We start from the raw sequence: 23723 nt of genomic DNA, 5'->3' as shown, positions 1-23723 counted from the left end.
CTACAATATATATATATATATATATATATATTTTTTTTTTTTTTTAAGTGCAGTTATTGATGTCAGTTAATCTAGGCTAATTGTGTAACTAAAAAATTTCTGCTTGTTATATCTGCTTTTGAAATAACTGTATTAAAATACTTCTCCAAAGATTAAATTCCACTGTATCAGGAAGGGAACAAAAAATCTCATTTCATTCTACGGTTTCCTCCTTTTTTGATTCTGGGGATGGAACCCAGGGCCTTGAGCATACCAAGTGTGTGTTTGACCAATAAGCTATGCTCCCAGCCCTGCATCTTTTCTGCCCAGTATTGGAAATTGAACTTAGGAGTACTATTCTTTCTGAGCTAGGTTCCCAGCTCTTTTTGAAAAATTTGAGATTGGTGTTGCCAAGTTGCCCAGGATGACCTCTAACTTGTGATCCTCCTATATTGGTCTCCTAGTAGCTGGGGTTACAGGAATGCTCCACCTTGCTTGGCCCTCCTTAGGTTTTTTTTTTTTTTTTTGGGGGGGGGTGTTGATGGACATTTATTTTATTCATTTATTTATATGCGGTGCTGAAGATTGAACTTAGTGCCTCACACATGTCAGGCAAGTGTTCTACTACTGAGCCACAATCCCAGCCACCCCCACATGGGTTTTTGATAGCAACAAATTTGTATGTCTTTTTCCTAGCCTGTGGGCAGCAGGGATAGTGAATAGGGGAATCCTACAGAGACAGTGAGGAAGGCATGCTCTGAAGGCTACTGATGCCTATCCTTTTCCTGTCCCACCGCTGAAACAGTCACAAGTCCTCTCTAAAGCCCATGAAAAAAAAGCTGGAAACAGGAGCAGGTTGTATCCTACTGAGAGGCCAAGTATTAAAACAACTCTTTTTTTTTAAAAAAAGTTTTTAAGTTGTCAATGGATCTTTATTTATTTATATGCAGTGCTGAGAATTGAACCCAGGGCCTCATGCATGCTAGGCAAGCACTCTACCACTGAGCCACAACTCCAGCCTCTAGAACAACTCTTAAGACAAGTTCTAAGCTCTGAACTTCAGAGGAGATGAAAATTAATGTTCATAATAGAGTGTTTCAAGCATTACCTCCTTACGGAAGTCTCTCTCAGTCACTGGCCTGAAAGCCTGGAGTGAGGTTCTGTCTCTGCAAGAAAACAGTTTGTCAGGTAAGGGGTACCATCTCAGCCACTCTCCTCTTAACAGCAAGTGTATATGTAGGCAGATTGAGCGTGTGGCATGACATGGATCACCTGACCAAAATGCCTTAGCTATGTACGTCTATACTGACAGAATAAAAGCTCTAGTTAAAAGGAAAAAATATTTTTACAAAAACAGAAGCATGTTTTATTTCAATTCTGTTGAGGGAGAGGGATGGGAAACACAAAATAAGGGGAGAAGGTCTCTTTATATAACACATGTAACATCAGGACCAACCACAAGGAATAATACCCATCCCACCCCTCCCCCACTGACTCCTATGTGGGTTCCAAGGCCAGCTGAGAATAGATGGGACAAGAATTAAGACACTATTGGCACAGTAACATGGCCAATGCACCGAAAGATGGAGAAAGAATTTCCCAGGGAGCAAGGCCCTGAGCCTCAGCTGCTTCCCCAGTGGAGGAGGAATGAGAAAACTTTGGCTCAGCAGGAAGGCGGTTGTCAAAATCAGGGTTACCCTAGTTGTATTCAGATCGCAGGCTGTGGGCTGAAGGGAGTCAAGACATCTATTGATTCCATGCTGTCCTCTGCTTTCTCCAAGACCTCTCCTCTTCAGACTTGGGACTACTGAGAGGGTCCAGGTTCTCCTCTTTTTGGAAGGGAGGGGAACAAGTGCTTACTCTACTGTTCCTACATCTAGGCTACTTAATTACTACTTTCCTGGCTCTAAAAGAGACAGAAGCCAACTAATGAGACCGGCTCCCTTGGTGAAAGTCGGCTTGAAAGCCCTTGGGTTGGCAAAACTGCCTCTACAAAGGTTTCTCTGAACTTGCCCCTATAGGCCCTCCTCAAACTTATTCAGAGACATCTTCAATTCTGAAAGATGTGGACAGAAAGACTTGGTCCCTCTCTAGAGTTCAATCAGCAATCCCATCTTTGATTGGAGATGGGGATGAGAGAGAAAGAGCAGGAGCTAACAAGGGAAAAGCAAGGCAGTTTACACTAAGATACATATTCAAGCCTATAGATTGTGAATAGCTCCAAAAAAAGGAAGAACGATTCTCCCACACAATATGAACGAGTGAAAAATATTTTGTGACAACCCTGTAATTCCCAGACCACAAGAAATTGTGTTGAAGAAAAACAAAAACAAAAACAAACAAAAAAAAAAAAAAAAAAAAAAAAACTTGAGTGAGCAGAGTCTAACCCTCCATCTTAAATCTGAATAAAATAAACTCATTCAATTAATACTGCTTCAAGTACAATCATGAAGACAGATGAAGCTGCTGAAATTCACACTTAAAGAATGGGATCAGATGGCCTAATCACCTTAATCCCAGGCACCTCCCTTTTAAAAGTCATCTGAGTAATCTAGAAAATATCTTTGAAGACCACAACTCGATTTCTGCCCCAAAACTATAGCCTTTCAGGTTAGCCAGATGAATTAAGACGTCCATTTTAAGTTTAATAGGAGGGAAGTGGAAAAAGGAAAAGCATTAAGATTTGGAAAAGCTAGCAGCTAAAGCCAAAAACAAGGTTAAGGTCCTTGTGGCATTCAGGAATGGGAGTAAAAGAATAGGAGAAGGAGGGTATCAGGCGGTGGGTTCCTGCTGTCCTTTGGCTTTACATCTTACCCCTGCCTCCCATTTCTCCCAACAGCTTGATGCAGCTATCGGCCTGCATCAGAGGGGATGTAATGCCCAGACCAACTTTTTATTGAGCTTATGCAGCTAACAGACTTGTAAACAGTGCCAATTGACAAAGTTTTGCTGAAATTACAGCTTGTGTCCATTAAACACACCTCTCTCTCAGATTAAAAACAAAAAACCCAAAGTAAACAAATACTGAGAGAGAGAGAGAATTAAGAGACACATCTTGAGTCTTCCAGGAAGGCAAAGTAAAAACGCCACATGGCTTGGTCCCAGGCGTTCACCATGCCTAGAGTGCTTCTATCACCACTGTCTCCCCTCCCTGCCAGTAGCTAGGTAGAGATGGGGAAGCAGGGTCATCTTGGGCATGCTGCAAATACAGCATTTGCTGGTGTTGACACCCTCCTGGGGCTGTGGTGGCAGACTGCTGTCAGAAGCCCATTTCCTGGGAGTAGCAGAGAAAGCCCAGGTCCTCAAGGCAGCCTGAGATGACAGCCCATACACCTCAGCAGGGGTACCTTGCCCCTTTTCTCCAGTGCGGTTCAGCATTGAGGTTGTCTATTCCCAGTCGGTGATAAAACCTGAGCTGTTTTCCTCGTAGGTTCCCCTTCCCATCCCCAACTTGGGGGAGTGGTGGTAGGGGACAAGGGAGGATCACTGAGGGGGTAGGGGGATACCCCGTGGATCGGTGACCTGGCCCTCTTGCAGGTTCTTCACCAGTTGTGCAAGCCAGCGTTTCGTGGTGGTATCATCTTTTAGCACCTGGGCAAAGGTTGTGTCCTTCAGCTGGTCAGGGAGACACTGCCTGAGTGCTTCACGTGCCCTACATCAGAAACAAACAAACCAACCAGGAAGACCAACAAATAAACCCACATTTTGGGGCTAGGCAGGAGTCACTTTCTTAGACATAAATATACAGTATCCTGGGAATCTACTGCTCTGTCAAGTTGTACTAAGAAACCATTTAAATTCTCTAAAGTTTATAGGCTCAGAGACATAAAAATCTGTAGTTTGTTAACATTTTCAGAATGTTGCCCCAATGTAGAATTTCATGCAAAATCAAAATGGAATAATAAAATAATAATAGTGTAATAGTTTTACTTCAACTCAAACTGCTTTCTGATATTTTTACAGTAAATACTGAAAAATACTCATGTTAGAAATAGGTGAGTTATAGTAAATAAAATATTTCAAAAATCAGTATAATAGGGCTGGGGAGATAGCTCAGTTGGTAGAGTGCTTGCCTTGCAAGCACAAGGTCCTGGGTTCGATCCCCAGCACCAAAAAAAACAAAACAAACAAACAAAAAAAAAAAAAAACAAAAAAAATCAGTATATTAAATAGCAGATTACCTCACTTATATATGACACATTAATGAATTCTAACTCTATACTAATTTTATCAACTTATATTTTTATGGAAATTGCTTCAATTTCATATTTTAAAATCTCAGATGAGTGACAAAAACAAAACTATTATAGCAGAATTATCAGATGAACTTTTTTTTTTTTGGGTGGTGCTGGGGATTGAACCCAGGGCTTGTGCTTGACAGGAAAGCACTCTACGAACTGAGCTATATCCCCAGTCCTCAGATAAACTTTTAAACATTTCATTTTCTTTGAAATGAACAGGAGAAAGTCAGATTCAAAAACCTAAAAAAGGTAATGTTAACTATTTATAGGGTTAATTTAAACAAAGTTAAAGTTATTATACTCAAATAGAACTTTAAATAAAAACACACTGTCAAACTGTAGTAAAAACGAGCCACTGAAGAAAAGGACAAAATGGTCAAAGAAATAGGTAAGGCTGGGGTTGTGGCTCAGTGGTAGAGTGCTTGCCTAGCACTGGTGAGGCAGCTTGAATAACCTAAGTGTCAGGAGATTGAGTTCACATTAAATCAAGTTATCCCTATTTTTAGGAATACAGAAACCACTCCATTATGTGGCTTGGCAGAATCTGAGCAAGTAGCTTTCAACATAAATAATGGATTTAAGAAACAAAAGGTCAAACGTTTCTAAAATGCATTATATCTACAATGTATGACTTCTGACAGATTATGAACATAAGGAGATGAAATAATTAGCTCAAAGGACTTTACAGGAATCAGAGAATTGGAAATATAATTTAAGAGCCCTCTGGGCTATGGTCCTTTCTAAGATGATCTTTGAGAGTATACATCTCTTTCTGACACCTGGAATAGCAAGAGAAAGCTCAAACTATAGGAGTAATGCATCAGATAGGGCTTCCCTTGGAATTACCTAGACTCTGGAATTTCAGAGTAGGATAGTTAATTACATTGGGAAGATACACCTATGATAGATGTCCAAATTTAGCACTTTAGATTCTAAAAGGAATTTAAATTTTTAAGACCAACTAAATATAGTTATATTCCTTCCTTGTCCTAAAGATTCAGGACCTATGCCATGAGATGTAGAATTCATTCGGCAGAATATTTCTCTTAAATATTATAAATCCTGTAAATGTTTACCTGGGATTATCTGAGAGTCGAAGGTAACATCTTACTACATGCTTCAAAAGACGGGCAGAAGGCTCTTTGGATAGCTGCAGGACCATTTTACCCTGTTTTGCCCAAAATAGGGGGAAAGGTAGGAAAAAACACACAAAACAAAATAACTGTAATTGACATCAGAGATTAGATTGTCTAAAAATCATTATAGAGGTTCCATAATTGCTATTTCTAATTAGAAGATTAACCCTGCTCACGGCCAACTGAAAAGGGACTAAGCTATGGGATCAAAAGTAGTTGCAAAGGGCTGGGGAGACAGCTCAGTTGGTAGAGTGCTTGCCTTGCAAGCACAAGGCCCTGGGTTTGATCCCCAGCATGGCCAAAAAAAAAAAAAAAAAAAAAAGGTAGTTGCAAAGAGCTGGGCACAGTGGGAGGCTGAGGCAGAAGGATTGCAAGTTTAAACCCAGTCTCAGCAAAAGCAAGGCATTAAACAACTCAGTGAGACCCCGTCTCTAAATAAAATACAAAATATGGCTCAGTGGTCAAGTGCCCCTGAGTTCAATCCCTGGTACCAAAAAAAAAAAAAAAAAAAAAAAAAAAAAGAGTTGCAAAGGGTGAGAGACATTGTGGCCCATACCTGTAATCCCACCTACTCAGAAGGCTAAGATATGAGAGTTCTAAGTTTGAGGTCAGCCTCAGCAACTCGGTGAGACCTTACCTCAAAATAATGAATAAAAAGGGTTGGGGATAAAGCTAAGTGACAGATCACTCCTGGAATTAATCTCTAGAATGGGGGTGGGGGGGAGTAGTAGTTGCAAACAGATTAGATGAAAGAACTCACCAAGATCATGGCAACATGGGAGAAACGTTCATATGTCTGACATATATAAGCCAAACCAGTGTCATCTAAGAGGATCTTCTGGAGGATGAATGTGGCAACCTGGAGTAAAACAAAAGGAGTCTAAAAAAGTTGCTCAGACTTACTGCCCAAATGTCCATTCTTTTTCCCATCAATCAGTAAATTGAACAAGCAGAGGCCCCTGTGTATCAAGTACAACTTATTCTACCTCATATGTGTAGTACAAAAAGTTAAAAAATAATAGATCTTATATATTGAACATTACTGTATGTCAGGATTTTTTTCTAAAGGCTTTATATGCCTTACTTATCTTCCTAATAAATTTATAAGGCAGATTCTGTTATTCTCACTCTACATAAAAGGGCAAGTTCTAGGTAATTATTAGATTTTTAAAAACCCAGACTTTCTTGGTTATAGAACATCTACTACATGTCATGCATAAACTGCTAATCAAAGTGCCAGATTAAGGTTCCAAGTGACAAACTACTAATAGAGCCAAGATCCAAGCCTTGTTCGAATATCACAGTCTCTTCTCTCTTCCATGGGCCAAAGTCATTTTAGAGATTCAGTTATGCTTCATTTCTTCCAAGTGAGGTAAATAAACCCTTTCTTGTTCTTTTACCTTTAAAAACAAGATTTTAAAGCCTCACTTTGAAAATTAATAGTAATAAATCCTAGCAGTAAAGTTTATATATAGATTCAATTTTTCCCTTAACTTGCAAGTCATTAACTCTTATGTAGACAGGATTTAAAAATATTAGTTTAACTCAAAACAAAATTATTAAAATGATTCTTTCCCTTGGCTACTCCTCAGAACTAACTGGGGGAATTATTTTACTATTTTACTGGGGTATAACACTGTGGTATTCTGAATAATGGATCCCAAAGATAGTCAGGTCCTAATCATTAAACCCCAAGAGGGTTTTGGAAAAAGGGACTTAGCTGATGTGATTAAGGATATTGAGATTGGGAGAATAATCTCCTGCCCTAACTATAATCACAAATATCCCTGTAAGAGGGAAATAGAGAAAAATTTAACTACAAAGAAGGCAATATGACAAGAGACATTTGAACATGTCTCACTGATGGCTCTGTAGACAGAAAAAGAAGCCATGGATCAAGATTTTAAGGAATGCAATTCTAGAAGTTAGAAAAGACAAGGAAAGGAATTCTCCTCTATAGCCTCCAGAGGGAGCCTGGCCCTTCCCAAACCTTGACTTTCGCTTGGTGTTAGTGATTTGTAGCTTCTAGAACTATGAAAATAAATTTGTAAATTTTCATGTTAGGCAAGTCTTCTATCACTGAACCACATCCCTGGTCCTTTACATTTTAAAAACACTTCATAGGTGATGATGTCACACAGCAGCCCTGATTGAGAAACTGATTTACCAGGTGCATCCTATGAAAAAGTGAACATGAATCTGGGCATGGTGGTGCACAACTGTAATCCCAGTTACTGGGAAGGCTGAGGTAGAAAGATTCATAAGTTTGAGGCCATCCTGGACAACCTAGTGAGATCCAGTTTCAAAACTAAACAAAAAAAAGTGCTGTAAAGTAATAAGGTCTGATATAAGCCAGAAATTGACTAGTAACTACAAAAGGCAAAATATGAGAAGTATTCTTTCTAGTTGAGACCTAAAGGCCAATGAAAACCTAGAGATAGAATGGATTAATTCTAGTTGTGGACAAATGGAAATGGGGAAGGGATCATTTAGATGGGGGTTCTTAGAACAGGGAACAATTGAATGGTTACTGTAGAAAATTAGGAAAATTCAGGGGCTGGGGTTGTAGCTCAGAGGTAGAGCGCTTGCCTTCCCTGCGTGAAACACTGGGTTCAATTCTCAGCACCACATAAATAAATAAAAATAAAGGTAATGTGTCCATCTACAACTAAAAACAAAAAAATTTTTAAAAATTAGGAAAATCCAGATAAGAAAAATGGCTAATTTTGCAATCCCACTATTCTAAGATAGCCACAATAATAACCTCTGGGGTATAAATTAATCCAAATGTCTTTTTATTTCCCCAACATAAAAATCTAATCATAATGTGTATGTATACATACATCCATGTGTATATATACATAGTATCTTATGTATACCATAAATTTATCATGTATATATCATATGTGTGTGTGTACGCATGTGTATATGTGTACACACACACACACACACACACAATTTTGGAACCAGGAACTGAACTCAGGGGTGTGTAACCACTGAGTCACATCCCAGTCCTTTTTGTATTTTATCTAGAGACAGGGTCTGAGTTGCTTAGCGCCTTGCTAAATTGCTGAGGCTAGCTTTGAACTTGTGATCCTTCTGCCTCAGCCTCCTGAGCTGCTGGAATTATATGTTTGCGCCACCATGCCTGCCTTCATTTTGTATTTTGAGACAGAATCATGCTAAGTTGTGAGACTGGCCTCAAATTTGCAATCCTGCCTCATTCTCCTAAGAAGCTGGGATTACAGGTATGTGCCACTGTGCCCAAATGCACTGCTATACATTCACTTAATTTATCTTAAATATCCTTTCATGTCCTTATATGTCTGTGTTGTTATTACTTGAAGACAGGATTTCACTATACTTCTCAGGCTGATCTTGAAATTCTGGGCTCAAGTGATCCTCCTGCCTTAGCCTCCTGAATAGCTACTAGGGCTAAAGGTGTGTGCCATCATGCCCAGCTTATAATAGTTTTAATAGCTACACAGTATTCCATCACATAGCCATTATTTAATCACTTATACTATTCATTTATATAATTTCCAATATTTCCTAATTATGTAGAATGCAGCAACATACATTATTACAACTATATATTTAAACATTCAGTTATGTCCTTACTATTTCTAGAAGCAGGAGTTCTGAAAGGAAGCATACACAAAATTTTAAGATTTCCGACTCTCTGAATATGCCAATAAGTTCTTTTCTTTATGAATTTAAAATCTCACAGAGGGTTTAAGAGCAAAAATTACTTCAATGCTTTTTTTTTTTTTTTTTTTTTTTAAGGTACGGGGATTGAACTTAGGGGCACTTAGCCACTGAACCACATCCCCAGACCTTTTTTGTATTTTATTTAAAGACAGGGTCTCACTGAGTTGCTCTGGGCCTTGCTAAATTGCTGAAGTTGGCTTTGAACTCAAGCTCCCCCTGTCTCAGCCTCTGGAGCTATTGGTATTTCAGGTGTGTCCCACCACATCTGGCTACTTCAATGCTTTTTATCACTTTTTATCAAATTGAGCTTGCTTGAGGCTTATAAAAACCATAAGCCATCGCATTTGATGAGGGAAAAGCAGTGAGAGGGTATAAAGTGCTACTGTTAGAAGAGACATTCAACTTCAATGGAAGCAGAGAAGTCAAGGTAACAAATGTTAGAAGTGATGAGAAAACAATGACTGTAACAAGGTACTTATGCCCTAAGTCTTATTTTCTTGGTAATTTGTGAATAGTGTATTGATTACGTTGAGGGACACTTAGACAATTAGAATAATTCTGAAAGACAAACAACTCATGCAATGTGAGTCTGTGCTTGGGCTCTCTCTCTTTCTCTCTTTTTAAAATATTTTTTAGTTGTAGACAGACACAGTATCATTATTTATTTATTTACTTTTATGTGGTGCTGAGGATTGAACCCAGTGCCTTGCACGTGTGAGGCAAGCACTCTACTGCTGAGACCCAGTCCGAGCCCTTGGGCTCTTAATAATAATCAAGACAAGGAGAAATTATTGACAGCCATGTGGTTCAGCGATTAAGTGTCCCTGGGTTCAATCCCAAAACCAAAGACAGACAAATAAACAAACAAAAAACAAACCACCAAGATTGACAAAAATGGAAAAGCCTGTGTGTGGATAGAGGATCAGCATTAATGCCATATGCCTATTAGCCTGATAAATTCGGGAGGTTCTTAAACTCTGTGTTTGTGGGGAGAGAAGTCATATATTCCTTTATGAATCTGAAGAGAGCAAAAAACTCAAGACTCAGAAAAATGGCATGTGAACAAAATTTGCATGAAGATTACCAAGCTTACCCAGGGAACCCAGGATAAGAATCCACATTCTATAGGTGGCAGAGAACCCTTTTAGGATTCTGAATAGATAGGCCATAAATATTCAGAGCTTGACTAACGGGGGTTAGTTACCACGTAATACTTTTAGTGGTTTTCTCTATATTCTAATGCTTATCCTTGGCCAATTTTAAGTTTTACGTACCCCAATTATTCAGAATTCTCTCTACATTTTCCGGACGTGAGATTTAAAATAAATTTTCCTCATAAAATAAAAATACTGAAACTAAAAGCAACAACAAAAAATCCCCAGAATCACCTCCCCAATCAAATTTTCACAATGTTTTTGATATCACCAACATGAAAAGCATTCATGACATATACCATGAATTTGTCTTAACTCTTCTGAGATACATTGTTTCCCTTCTTTTTTGGGGGCAGTACTGGGGATTGAAGCCAGGGTGCTCAACCAGGGAGTTGCATCCCCAATCCTTTTAATTATTTTTTAAAATTTTGAGACAGGGTCTTGTGAAATTGTCTAGGCTGGGCTCAAACTTGGGATTCCTCTGCCATAGCCTCCCAAGTAGCTGGGATTAGGGTACATACCATCATATCTGGCTTGTTTCCTTACCTGGCTGTTGACTATATTATAGGAATATAAATATATAATTTGATATGAGATATAAAATACGATTTAGGCGATAATAAATTGGGAAAAGAACACATGAGGTCTTGTCTCTTGTTACAAACTCACAGTAGGAGCAAGAAAAAACTAAAACACTTCAATTCTATCTGAAAGGAAGTATTTATCTTAAATGATGATTTCCAAATTACTCAAGAAAATGAGACTTAACACATAAGTAACTTTCCCAAATCCCTTATTCCAAAGGGTACAGCAGAAATAAATGGAACGGAAGAGAGATTTCTGAATTTGTGCTGTGAGGGTGGCATGCAGAATATGCTATTTTCTTTTAAATTCTAATTAACATAGAAAAACATCAATACTTAGGATGTTGTTCTCGTTAACACAGTGGATCAAAAGTATTTGGAGGTAAAATACTTGACTTAAAGCTCATATAACCTCTCTTTCTTATCTATCACTTAAAACAGCAATCCTTGATAGAAATCTCCACATGGAAGCTATGCAGACATACCTCAAAAAGAGGTAATAAGTAATAATTATCTATACTTTACATCTGATACAGTGATATTCATTCAAAAAAATTCAATGTGATTAGCATGTTAGAGCAGAAGTTGGATACTGCAAAATACAGTCAGCAAAATGGAAAAGCAGCCCTGAGAAAAATCAAATGAAATAAGAAAATATAAAATAAGATCTGAAAGATACAACAATGTAACATAACTAATGTCGCTGCAAGAAGAGACTAGAATAAAAAAAAATAATAACAAAAACGAAAGCAGGGATAAGCAGGATAAAAATCTGATATGAATTTCAAAAATAATACAGAAGTTTATACATATCCACACAAAAAAGGCAAGTTCACCTACAAAAGGCAAACATTAGGATGGCCCAAGATGTTACTGCAACATTAATATCATAATAAAAGTAGGACAATAAAATTCTCAGAGGGAAAAATGAGATAAAAGAGGCAGAAAGTGATCCTCAGACCATAAAAGCAGCAGTTCAAGAACCAAAACAACGCATAACAGTAAAAACACATACTGTTTTAGAAAGTTCACTTCCAGATTCCATAATGCGCAAGCACAAAGGGATAATTTCTGTTGTCAATAAAAAGTTGATTACTTCTTGCTCATCTGTTTTCACCAAGGCCCCTGAAGAAAATGTGAACAAACAAAATTATTTTTGAGTCAGGATTTCTGGTTAAATTAATTTTGTACTGCTCGCCAAGTTAGTTGTGAAATTTAAAGAACATAGAACACACACTATGTCAAGGAATCAGATTCATACCTACGTTAAAATAAAAAGGAAGAAAAGCACAGGTTGATTTTATTAGTCAGCATCAAAAGATCAAATACCAAGTTTGGTTCATCCTATAGTTAACAGTGGTTTAGCTACCTTTTAAATAACATGTCTATCATTCTTGTTAGACAATCGTACAATAGTATCACCAATCTGTCCTCCACTTAGTTTAGGTTAGGGAGAATTCTACATTAGTATGAAAGTATATTTTCAGGTAGCAAGGAAATGGTGTCAGTTTTAAACATTACTCCCAGGTTATTCAATTGCTTGTTTTCTCAAAGAGCACAAACATTGCAGGGTAAAACTAAGAAAAAAAAAATTACAAACAAGAAAAACACCTCAATTATAATCTTGTTTCCCCACTTAGTTTACTGACTTGATAGTTACTTTCCCTTTGTAGATCTATTTCTTTATCAATAAAATGAGACTAGAACAGATAACTCCTAAAATTCATCCCAATTCTATTATTCTGTGAGTTTCTAGACACTGATACAAATGAATGATAAAGCTGATCAGGTAATGGACAAAAATCAATGACATCTTCTTCGGTCTATATATAGGGAAGCAGAGCCCTCTTGAACAAATGACTATGCCTTGAGCTGCTCAACACATCATTAGCTTTTATATTAAAGCCCTTGGTTACCTGAACCTGTAAACAACTAAAATCAATCATCTTGAAAGTAGAGAATGCCAGAACTGGCCATTTATAAGTACTACATCTCTAAACTCCACATCAACCAGCATGAATAATTTACTAATATGACCTAATGCAGCTATCAAATTAACATTTCATTTAGATTTTAAGTGTAGGTCTATGATCCATATTGAATTAGTTTTAATAGAAAATATAAGGTATGGATTGTGATTCACTGTTTTGCATACTGATATTCAATTATTTGTTACAGTGCCATCTGTTGAAAGGACAATCTTTTATTCACTAAATTGTCTTTCCACTTTTATCAAATGTTAATTGACCATGTATGTGTGGATCTATTTCTGGACTCTATTATGCTGCAATGATCTACTAGACTTACTTTTTCTCCAATACTACAATGTTTTGCCTATAATAGTTTTCCAGTAGGTCTGGAAATCAGGTAGTATACATCTTCCAACTTTGCTCTTCTTTTAAAAATGTTTGGATTTTCTAGTTCCTCTGTATTTCTGAATAAATTTTATTCTATTTTTAAGTCATCTGGGGATTGAACCCCCACAGCCTCATGCTTGCAAGGCAATTACTCTATCACAGAACCCTCCAGCCCTCTTTCTATATGAATTTTGCCATCAATACATTAGGTCAGGCTGCCATAGACTGGTGACTTAAATAACTAAAAAACCCTGAAATTTATTTTCTTATAGTTCTGGAAGCTGGTAGTCTGATATCATAGTACCAGCAAGGAATGGTTTTGGTAAAGTCTCTCTTCCTGGCTTGAAGATGTATGCCTTCTTGCTGCATCCTCATCTGGCAAGGACAGAGAGCAAGATCTGTTATGTCTCTCTCTATAAGAATACTAATCTCATCATAAGAGTCCTGTCCTCATCTAAACTTAATTGGCTCCCAAAAGGCCCATCTCCAAATACCATTACATTAGGGGATAAGGTTTCAACATATGAAAACTTAAAGATAGAAAATTAATCTGGACAGAAATGATCATAAGACTTTTCATTCTCTCTTCTGATGACAGGTCAATCATACTGGTTGATATTTGGAAAGTTGAACCAAATTTATATTCATGATGATTTTATTTATTTATTGCTAGATTTGTTAGTATTTAATTGAAGATTTCTACATCAGTGTTCATGAGGGATACTAGCCTGTGATTTGCTTTTCTTTTAAAGTCTCTGGTTTTATAGTCAGGGTAATACAGGCCTTACAAAAAGCTGAAAGGTATCCCCTTCTTTCTATGTTGTGGAGATATGCAGAACTGGTTTATTTCTTCTTTAAATTTTTGGTAGAAGTCACCAGTAAAACCATCTGGGCCTATAGTATTTTAAGTTGAAAGGTTTTTAACTACAAAAGCAATTTAATAGATATGAGACTATTCAGATTATCCTTTCTTTTTTTAGATATGACAGTAGAGTGTATTTTGACATATTATACATACATGGAATATAACTTCCCATTCTTTTTTTTTTATTGTAAACAAATGGGATACATGTTGTTTCTCTGTTTGTACATGGCGTAAAGGCATACCATTTGTGTAATCATAAATTTACAGAGGGTAATGTTGTTTGATTCATTCTGTTATTTTTTCCCTTCCTCCCCACCCCTCCTTACAGTCCTTCCTTCCTCCATTCTTGCCACCCTCCCTAACCCTAACTCTAACCCTAACACTAACCCCTCCCACCCCCCATTATGTGTCATCATCCACTTATTAGCAATACCATTCTTCCTTTGGTTTTTTGAGATTGGCTTATCTCACTTAGCATGATATTCTCCAATTTCATCCATTTGCCTACAAATGCCATAATTTTATCATTCTTTATGGCTGAGTAATATTCCATTGTATATATACACCACACTTTCTTTATCCATTCATCAATTGAAGGACATCTAGGTTGGTTCCACAATCTGGCTACTGTGAACTGAGCAGCTATGAACATTGATGTGGCTGTACCTCTGTAATATGCTGATTTTAAGTCCTTTGGGTATAGGCCAAGGAGTGGGATAGTTGGGTCAAATGGTGTAACTTCCCATTCTTGTGGTCATACACCACATGGAGTTACAATGGTCGTGTACTCATATATAAACATAGGAAAGTTATGTTCAATTCATTCTACTATCTTTTCTATTCCCATCCTCCCTCCCTCCCCTTCATTCCCCTTTGTCTAATCCAATTAAATTCTATTCTTCCCTCCCCTGCTTATTGTGTGTTGGCATCTGCATAACAGAGAGAACATTTCACCTTTAGTTTTTTGGGATTGGCTTATTTCATTTAGCATGATAGTATCCAGTTCCATCCATTTAACCACAAATGCCATAATTTCATTCTGCTTTATAGCTGAGTAATAGTCCATTGTGTATATAACCCAAATTTTCTTTATCCATTCATCTGGTGAAGGGCACCTAGATTGGTTCCATACCTTAGCTATTGTGAATGGATATAAACATTGATGATTTCTTGAGTGCAATTTGATAAACAATGTCTCTCAAAGAATTTTCCCATTTCATCTAAGTTGTTAATTTTTTAGCAGAGTTGTTAATACTATCTTATTATCCTTTATCCTCTTTGGTTCATACTTGTAATCTTTATTGATTTTTCCCCCAAAGAATCAACTTCTGGTTTCACTCATTTCTTTTCTTTTCTGTGGTTCTGGGGAATCAAACCCAGAGCCTCGTGCATGCTAGAGAAGTGCACTATCATTGAGCTACATTCCCAGCCTGGTTCCACTGCTTTTTACCTGGTTTCATGGATTTTTACCTCTTGTTTTTCTGTTTTCATTCTTCTTTAACTGTCATTATTATTACCTCCCTTTTGTTTGATTTAATTTACTTCTTCTTGTAGTTTTTTTAATAGCATAATTTCTCATTTTTCTGATTGTACATAATGTAGGATCACTAAGCCTTGATTTAGCTACATCCCATAAATTCTGGTATTTTGTTTTCATTTTTATTCAGATTCAAATAGTTTCTAGTAATTTTTCTGGTACTCCACTGCCCCGCATCTGGGAATTAAACCTGGGGAAACTCTACCACTGAGCTATATCCCCAGTCTGTCTCTGCCTCCTGCCTTTTTTGTAATTTGGGGGTTTTTTTTTTGTTTTTTTTTTTTTTTTTTTTTTTTTTTTTAGTATTTAACCCTTTGTTTCTTCAAGAATTAGCAAAAAAATTTTTTTTAAATATTTCAAAGTCATCAGCAGTGGATTGATACTCTAATATGTCTTCTGTTGTAAGAGTTTTTTTAAAATTTACTTTTATTGTAAACAAATGGGATCCATGTTGTTTCTGTTTGTACATGGAGTAACAGCATACCATTTGCATATTCATACATTTACATAGACTAATGATGTTTGATTCATTCCGTTATTTTTTTCCTCCCCCACCTGTAATTTGGGTTTTAAGGTGCTGAGACTAGCCTCAAACTTGCCATCCTCCTGCCTGAGCCTCCCAAGTTGCTGGGATTACAGGCATGTGCCACCGTGCCCAGTTAAGTTCTCTTATGCGTCATTTTGTTTATATATAAACTTGCATGATAATTCTTGAACTGCAAGCCATTTTTTCTTCGTCTCCCTCATTCTCTTTCCTTCTTTCCTTGCTTTCTTTGTATGGAACCCAGGAGTGCTTTGCCAGTGAGTTAATATCCCAAGCACTTTATTTTTTTATTTTGACACAGGGTCTTGCTAAGTTGTTGAGGTTAGCCTCAAACTTGGGATCACCCTGCCTCAGGCTCTAGAGTTACTGGGATTATAGATGTGTGCTCTACATCTATTTTATTGTCTCATTCTTAACCTTAAACCTAAATCTCATAAATGCACCATCCCACTGTAGTGGTCAACAAAACCAGCAGAAGTAGGATAAATTAAGAAAGAATTAATGATCTAAGTATTTTCTTTTGGTTGGAATTATATTGATGCCCTACATGGAAAATTCTGATAGCTTAAAAGCAGAAAAGAATGTTATTGGGAAAATATTTCTAAAGAGATGCAAAAATCAAAAACATTTATTTGGAGCATATAAGGTAATGATCACTCCTTAGAATAATAAAATGTACTCTTAGAAATACCAAATTTTAAAATAATTTCCTGATTTATGATTCATAACCATAGAGACACAAACATATGTTGAGTATTAAAATAATAACACAACCAAGTTGTGTACTTAATATTTTTATGTTTTTGGTCAATACCCAAGCACAGAGAAAGACTCTGAGAAAGGAAGGGTGATTTGGCATCTTCTTGAATGTATTAATCCCATAATATAATATATATTCCAAAAATAATTCCTTACTACCTAGGAGGTCTGAAATAGCCAATATGTTATTTTCTTGAGCAATAAGTATTTCACATTATATCCCCCGTAGTAAATGTAGATAAAAATACTAAGTAGAGTATGAACAAAATTAACTAGGTAAAGTAGCAGAAAGTAAACCCCTCAAGTTATGGGAGAAGAGCTTAGAAGTGGAAAAAAAATCTTAAAAGAAGTTAAGTTCAAAATCAAATTTTTATTCCTGTAATAATATTCCATTGAATCAAATTCTTACTCTTCACTGTCCCTTGCCAGCAAATGTTTCTATATACATACTGAACTGAATCCTAAATATTGGTCCTCAAAGTCTTACAACATTTATAATGGTGCTCAACAATCATTATAATGTTTCTGATAACTCACTCATTAGTGAATGAGATAACCTCAAAGACAAAATGAATAAGCCATAAGAAGCAAGACAAACATTCAACTTAGACCACTATTATGAATGAGGATTTCAAGCTTGCAAAACAACCCTAACAACTTACCAATAACTCCAAGACTAGTAAGCCGAAGATACTCAAAGGGACGCGTTTTGCTGACAGTGTGCAAAAAGGGGTACAAAAAAAGTGGGATGTGTGCTGCAAGAAAAGCTGACCTGGAAGAAAAAATAATCACATTCAGAGCCTGGAACTGATTATCGAAGTATCCTGAACATTCAAATCCAAGCAGTTAATTCTGTAAGGCCTATAACAAACCTTAGAAAGGAAATTTATAGGTCATTAGGTTCAACCAATGGTTCTCAAATAAGGTGCTATGGCTCCTAAGGGACATTTAACAATGTCTGGATTCATTTTTGGTTGCCAGAAGTGAGGGATGTTGAAGGGTACTAGCATCCAATGACAGAGGCCAGAGAGGCAACTAAACATCCTATAATGCATAGGACAGTCCCCTCGTGCTTTTCTTTTCCCACCATAAAGACTTATCCGGTTCAAAACATCAATGGTGCCAACAGTGAACAACACCAGTCCAGGCCAGGTGGATAAGGGACACATTTCTCTGTAATTAGCATGACATACCTTAAAAACTATTTAACTTAAATTATCCAACTATGGATTTTAAAAAACAGATCACAAAATGCTATTAAGCCCAGGAGATTCTCCTAAGTTACCCTCACCTAATTTATGACTAAAGAGATAAAACTTATAAACCAAGATGATAAGACAAAGCAGCTATCATAAGGGTTATCTACTATGTTTAAATGCACATTTTTCTTTTTTGTTAGGACCTTTCAAACATAGTTAGTATTCATTCTTTTTTTTTTCCCCTAGGTACTGAGGACTGAACTCAGGGGCATTCAGCCAACAGCCCTTTTTTGTATTTTATTTGGAGACAGGATCTCACTGAGTTGCTTAGCACCTTGCTTTTACTGAGGCTGGCTTTGAACTTGCAATTTTTCTGCCTCAGCCTCCTAAGCTGCTGGGATTACAGGCATGTACCACCCTGTCTGGTTAGGATTCATTCTTAAAACCAGTCTATTACTTTATGTCATTTATAGTTATACTTTGTAGCAGAGCCAACACCCATAATTTTTAACAAGTTATTCTTGCATTTTTGTTAAGTGCTTAAAAATAATTTTGTACCTAACTTTTCTAAATCTCTGAAAGGTCAGGGCCAATAAAACACTGAGATTTCATAAGGAAATTCAACAAAGAGAAAAAGGGCTTTAATAAATGTTTCAGGGGATATAAGAGCCATAAAACAGATTTCTGAACAGGATATTTCCCTTTTCTTAATTTTCCAGATATGGAAAAATGGCAAAAAAAATTTCAACTTTCAAGTCAACTTCCATTTACTAAAGAGGCTGCCTAGAATCCTATGTTAAGAAGGACTCTGAAGTCAAATATGGGTTCAGTGGGAAAACATGCTTAAATAATATTTACAAATTACTATTATATACCATGTACAGTGCCTCAAAGTTGTGTATGATAGATTTGGGATGGAGAAGTAGCTGTAAGCCTGACACATATTTCCTTTCCTGTGATGTGAACAATGAATTTTTAAAGTTCATTGTTATGAATGAGAAAAAGAGTCCTGAAGATACACACACTACACGTCCCTCCTCTCAACACTCAGCAATGGTTTAGAACTGTTTTCATAGAAACCTCCCCATACCAACCCACCCAAAGCATTTACCTGGTTTCTGGGTGTGATGCCACACATTGCAGTAATGCCAGAGCATTGCAAACTCTGTTAGACTGGTGTGCTGTCAAGGTGGGTGGGTTGATAGATGGATAAATATTTACAATTTCCTAAAAAATGGAAATCAGCACCAGATGAACAGGAATAACTAATTATAAAATTAATTCGCATGGTACTAAAGCAAAAACAAAAACAAAAAACCTTTTTAACTATAAGCATCAAAGAAGGAGTACAAATAAACAGTACTCTTATCTTTTGATTACAAATATATTTGACTAATTACCTAAGACATTTCTAAATGTGTCTCTAGGACGATTTCTATGGAAACAACTGTAGTCACCTACACTTTTTTCCTTAGATCCTGCAGCTCCTGAGTCTTTCCCCTAAGGGATCCTTTTATTTTTATAATTTCTCCTTTTGTCAGCATCCTACTTTAAGTTATAATGAGGCAACTGCTGGCCAAAAGTATTAATAAGTTAACCAAAGTGACTCACAAAGAAGTCTGATTTTGGTTAGGTAGTAACTGCAGAAGAGGAACAGATGGACATGCCTATGAGTGAGGATAGGTATAAACAGCAGTGAATGTACCATATGTACTCAGTTAAAAAGTGATGACTTGCTGAATACAGTCATTTATTTTAGTTGTAAAACCATAATGCAAAATGTTCCTAAAGGGGCTGGGGTTGTGGCTCAGTGGTAGAGCGCTTTACAAAATAAATAAAAGTACCTCACCCATCTACAATTAGAAAAGCACTTTTTTAATAAAAAAGAAAATTTTTTTTAGTTGTCAATGGATCTTTTATTTATTTACTTATATGCAGTGCTTAGGATCAAACCCAGGGCCTCACACATGCCAGGCAAGTGCTCCACCACTGAGCCAGAACTCCAGCCCCTAGAAAAACACTTAAAAAAAAAAAAGTTCCTATAATACAGTTTCTTGGGCTCAGGACAGATGCTGGTGGTAGAGCACTTGTCCAACATGCATGAAGCCTTGGGTTTAATCCCTAGTTCTGCAAACAAACCAACCAATCACAAACCAAAACAAATAAACAAAACTTTCTTAGCTACAGGCAATAGGGATAACATTTGAATTTATTTAATAGATTTGAAAAGTTAACCTAATTTTTAGGAATTTGGGGGAATTACTTTAAAGGATGATCATTTCCATTACTCTGGTATCTTAGAATTGTATAATTTTGATTTACTCCCCAAATGACCATTCTGGTCTAAATCCAACCTCAATTATTTACTATTTAATGCACAAGAGTATCTATCTTTAATCCTACAGCTGTTATATCTTTGTCTTAATCCTTTTAATTTCATAGTTAGTTCCTAAATTATACCTTTTGGTTTTTATACTGTAATACCCACTTTCTTCCCCAATATGAAGATTTATTTTGTAGTACTCCTAAATCAGTATTTCTCAGTGTAGTTCTTACGATCACTCGCATTAGAATCAGGCTTGTTTAAAATACAGATTTTAGGACCCAACTTACACAAATTGAATCTTTTGGGCAAGATGCAAGGATCTGCATTTTAACAATCTCCTTAGGCTTTTCTAAAACAGGTTCTTACAAATGTTAAGCCGAGCACTTGCCTAGCACGTGTGAGGCACTGGGTTTGATCCTTAGCACCACATAAAGATTAAACAAATAAAATAAAAGGTATTGTGCCCATCTACAACTTAAAAAAAAAAAAAAAGCATCATCCTTTAAGCTATGAATGGTGGTGCAAGCTTATTAATCCCAGTTACTTTATAATTCTAGCTACTTGGGAGGCTGAGGCAGGAGGATCACATATTTAAGGCCAATTAGGCAACTTAGAGGGATCCTGTCTCAAAATACATATATACTTTGTATCAGGGATTGAACTCAGGGGTGCTCAATCACTGAACTACATCCCCCAGCCCTTTTTTATATTTTACTTAGAGACAGGGTCTCACTGAGTTGCTTAGAGCCTTGCTAAATTGCTGAGGCTGGCTTTGAACTTGCAATTCTCCGGCCTCAGTCTTCTGAGCTGCTGGGATTATAGGTGTGTCCCATCCCACCCAGCTTAAAATAATTTTTAAAAAGGGCTGGAAGGAAGGGCTGGGGATATAACTCAGTTGGATATAGCTCAAGGCCCTGGGTTCAATCTCCAGTACCGAGGGGGTGGGGGGGAAGGGCTGGAAGGTGCTGCTCAGTGGTAGTGCACTTGTGTAGCATGTGCAAGGCCCTGGATTCAATCCCTGCCCCCGCAAAAAAGGAAAAAGATTGCCATTTGCAGATATAAACCCACCTGTAAAAGTGCTGCAATAGTACCAAATGAATGCCACAGCATGGGTGCAAGGTCAGGAACAGATTCTCGCTTCTTACTTAGCTCTAGCAAAGCATTTTCCCTTGTCTCAGGACTGGACAGCTCATTGATCCACTGATAGATCTTTTCTCTATCTACCTGAGCCAGTGCAGTTGGCACAGGCTGCAGGGAAAAAAAAAAAAAGAAAGAAAGAAAATGTGAGTTAATTACAATCAAACCAAATCTTACTCTATACAATAGTGCTTTAGAGTGAATGTATTTTTCATAAATATCAGGGGAGCTTTTCTTAATATATACCCTTGATGTAAACCAGTTCAACCTATTTGTCAGTTATCAATGCTCATACCCATTAATAATTTCCTGTTTAGGAATTTATCCTGAAGCTTAACTAGGTTGTACTGAAGACACACCAGTATGTTTATAGTTGTACTTTTTAAAAGCAGAAACTAACACACATCTATCAATGAGGGACTGGTTAAATAACTATTGGTACATGTCTATAATGGATACTATGAAGTTTAATAAAGACAGTTCTATATGTACTAATAGTAAAAAAAAAATAAAACCCACAAAAAACAAGAAAGAACAACCTATAACATGCTTCCACTAATAGATACATATATATTCTTTATTTATATACCACATTTCTAGGACACATGTTAACAATAGTTATCTCCAAGGCTGGAGATCTACACAGGAGCCTTATGTTTCACAATACAATGAGGGGCTGGGGGGAGAGCTCAGTTGGTAAAGTGCTTGCCTTGCAAGCACAGGGCCCTGGGTTCAATCCCCAGCAAAGTAAAAAAAAAAAAAACCCAAAAAACAAAAAATAAAAAACAAAAAACAATAAAAGCTTCTGCATAAACATTTGTTTAAAACTATTAGTTACTAAGGGGGAAAATTTTTATACACTTTCCATTCATTACTGATTCCTTCTCATTAATTCTGACATCCTCTTCCATGGACCAGAAAACCCATATGACATGGAAAAGCTCTTTCTCCTGATTTTTTTTTTTGGTGATGCGAGTGATTGAGCCCAGGCAGGGCATTGTGCATGCTAGGCAAGCACTACTCCACTGCGCCACATTCCCAGTCCCTCCAAATGATTCTTATATAAATATACTGCATGAGTCCATACCTTTCAAAATATCCATTACTAACTTATGTCAGAACTATGCACAATTTTAAACATGCTTTCACTGCTGTGCTGAAGAATCGCAACATTCCTTCTAAATTTGAGCATTTCTGTAATTCTCCATATTTGCCAAATAACCTTTTAACTGTGGTTAAATTCATTAATTATTCTTATCTTGAAAATAAGATGGCAGACTGGCAAAATCATTATAACTGCTATTTCTAAGCTTATAAACGTCCAACAAACTCATGATGATTTCTTTCTTTTTTTTTTTTGGTAACGTGGATTGAACTCAGGAGCACTTGACCACTAAGTCACATTCCCAGTCCCATTTTATATGTTATTTAGAGACAGGGTCTCATTGAATTGCTTACCAACTCACTTTTGCTAAGGCTGGCTTTGAACTCTCAATCCTCCTACCTTAGCCTCCCGAGCTGCTGGGATTACAGGTGTGCACCACTGTGCCCAGCTCCTGGTTATTTCTATCTCCTATGCCCAATATTTTCTCATGTAATATCTCCCAAATCGTGAAGCACAAAAGGGTGGGTGGGTAGAGAAGGGTGAGCTATACTCGCAGATGAGATAATTAACACTCAGAAGAGTTAACTTTTTCAATTCACCAGGTATGAAGATTCATATTCAAATGCTTTCTTGAACTGTATTTCTTGAACCGGCTTCTCACAGTACTTACAAGTTCCCACTACATCTTGGTGTGATGGAATGATGACCTACCCACTGCATAGATGGAAAGACAACTAAAAGAACTGCTTTCATTGAAGATTAGACAAGTATGAGATGGACTTTGAGGTGAACTCAAATTTCCTCTACCCAATCTGAATAATGGCCTTCTATAAGTGGAAGCTTGATTATAAGCTTTTATCTTGATACTTATTTCACTTGCCTGACAGAATGAATCACAAGTTGGCAAAATGGAGTGAATTATCATGTCTCTTACAACTTCTATTACAGTAAACTGCTAAAAGCTGTTTTGTAATTCTCACTGGTGATGTTCCTCAATGAATCAAAGGCTCCTAAGGCAACAAGATTGAAAGAAGAGTAACTCCTCCAATTCCAACAGCAAAAACAGTATTGTTCAAGCACTTGCCCTTT

General features: G+C 36.9%; 2 protein-coding genes across 2 annotated transcripts in view; both read right to left on the bottom strand.

Moving 5' to 3' along the window:
• Plcd4 (phospholipase C delta 4) overlaps window positions 1-1144 on the bottom strand; it is a 46492-nt gene extending 45348 nt beyond the window's left edge. Inside the window, exon 1 of the mRNA XM_047543060.1 lies at window positions 1088-1144. The gene's annotated coding sequence lies outside the window, so the exon portion shown is untranslated. The remainder of the gene's footprint in view (window positions 1-1087) is intronic.
• Cnot9 (CCR4-NOT transcription complex subunit 9) overlaps window positions 1-23723 on the bottom strand; it is a 44725-nt gene that overhangs the window by 12702 nt on the left and 8300 nt on the right. Inside the window, exons 2-9 of the mRNA XM_047543064.1 lie at window positions 21461-21640; window positions 19178-19293; window positions 17530-17639; window positions 11821-11930; window positions 6117-6215; window positions 5297-5388; window positions 3486-3631; window positions 1088-1145 (exon numbers count right to left, since the gene is read on the bottom strand). Coding sequence (XP_047399020.1) covers window positions 1111-1145; window positions 3486-3631; window positions 5297-5388; window positions 6117-6215; window positions 11821-11930; window positions 17530-17639; window positions 19178-19293; window positions 21461-21640 — 888 coding nt within the window. The 3' untranslated portion in view covers window positions 1088-1110. The remainder of the gene's footprint in view (window positions 1-1087; window positions 1146-3485; window positions 3632-5296; window positions 5389-6116; window positions 6216-11820; window positions 11931-17529; window positions 17640-19177; window positions 19294-21460; window positions 21641-23723) is intronic.

The sequence above is a fragment of the Sciurus carolinensis genome, chromosome 3 (genome assembly GCF_902686445.1).
Source record: "Sciurus carolinensis chromosome 3, mSciCar1.2, whole genome shotgun sequence".
NCBI classification, from domain to species: Eukaryota; Metazoa; Chordata; class Mammalia; order Rodentia; family Sciuridae; genus Sciurus; species Sciurus carolinensis.
This window is presented reverse-complemented; position numbering and strand designations above follow the sequence as displayed.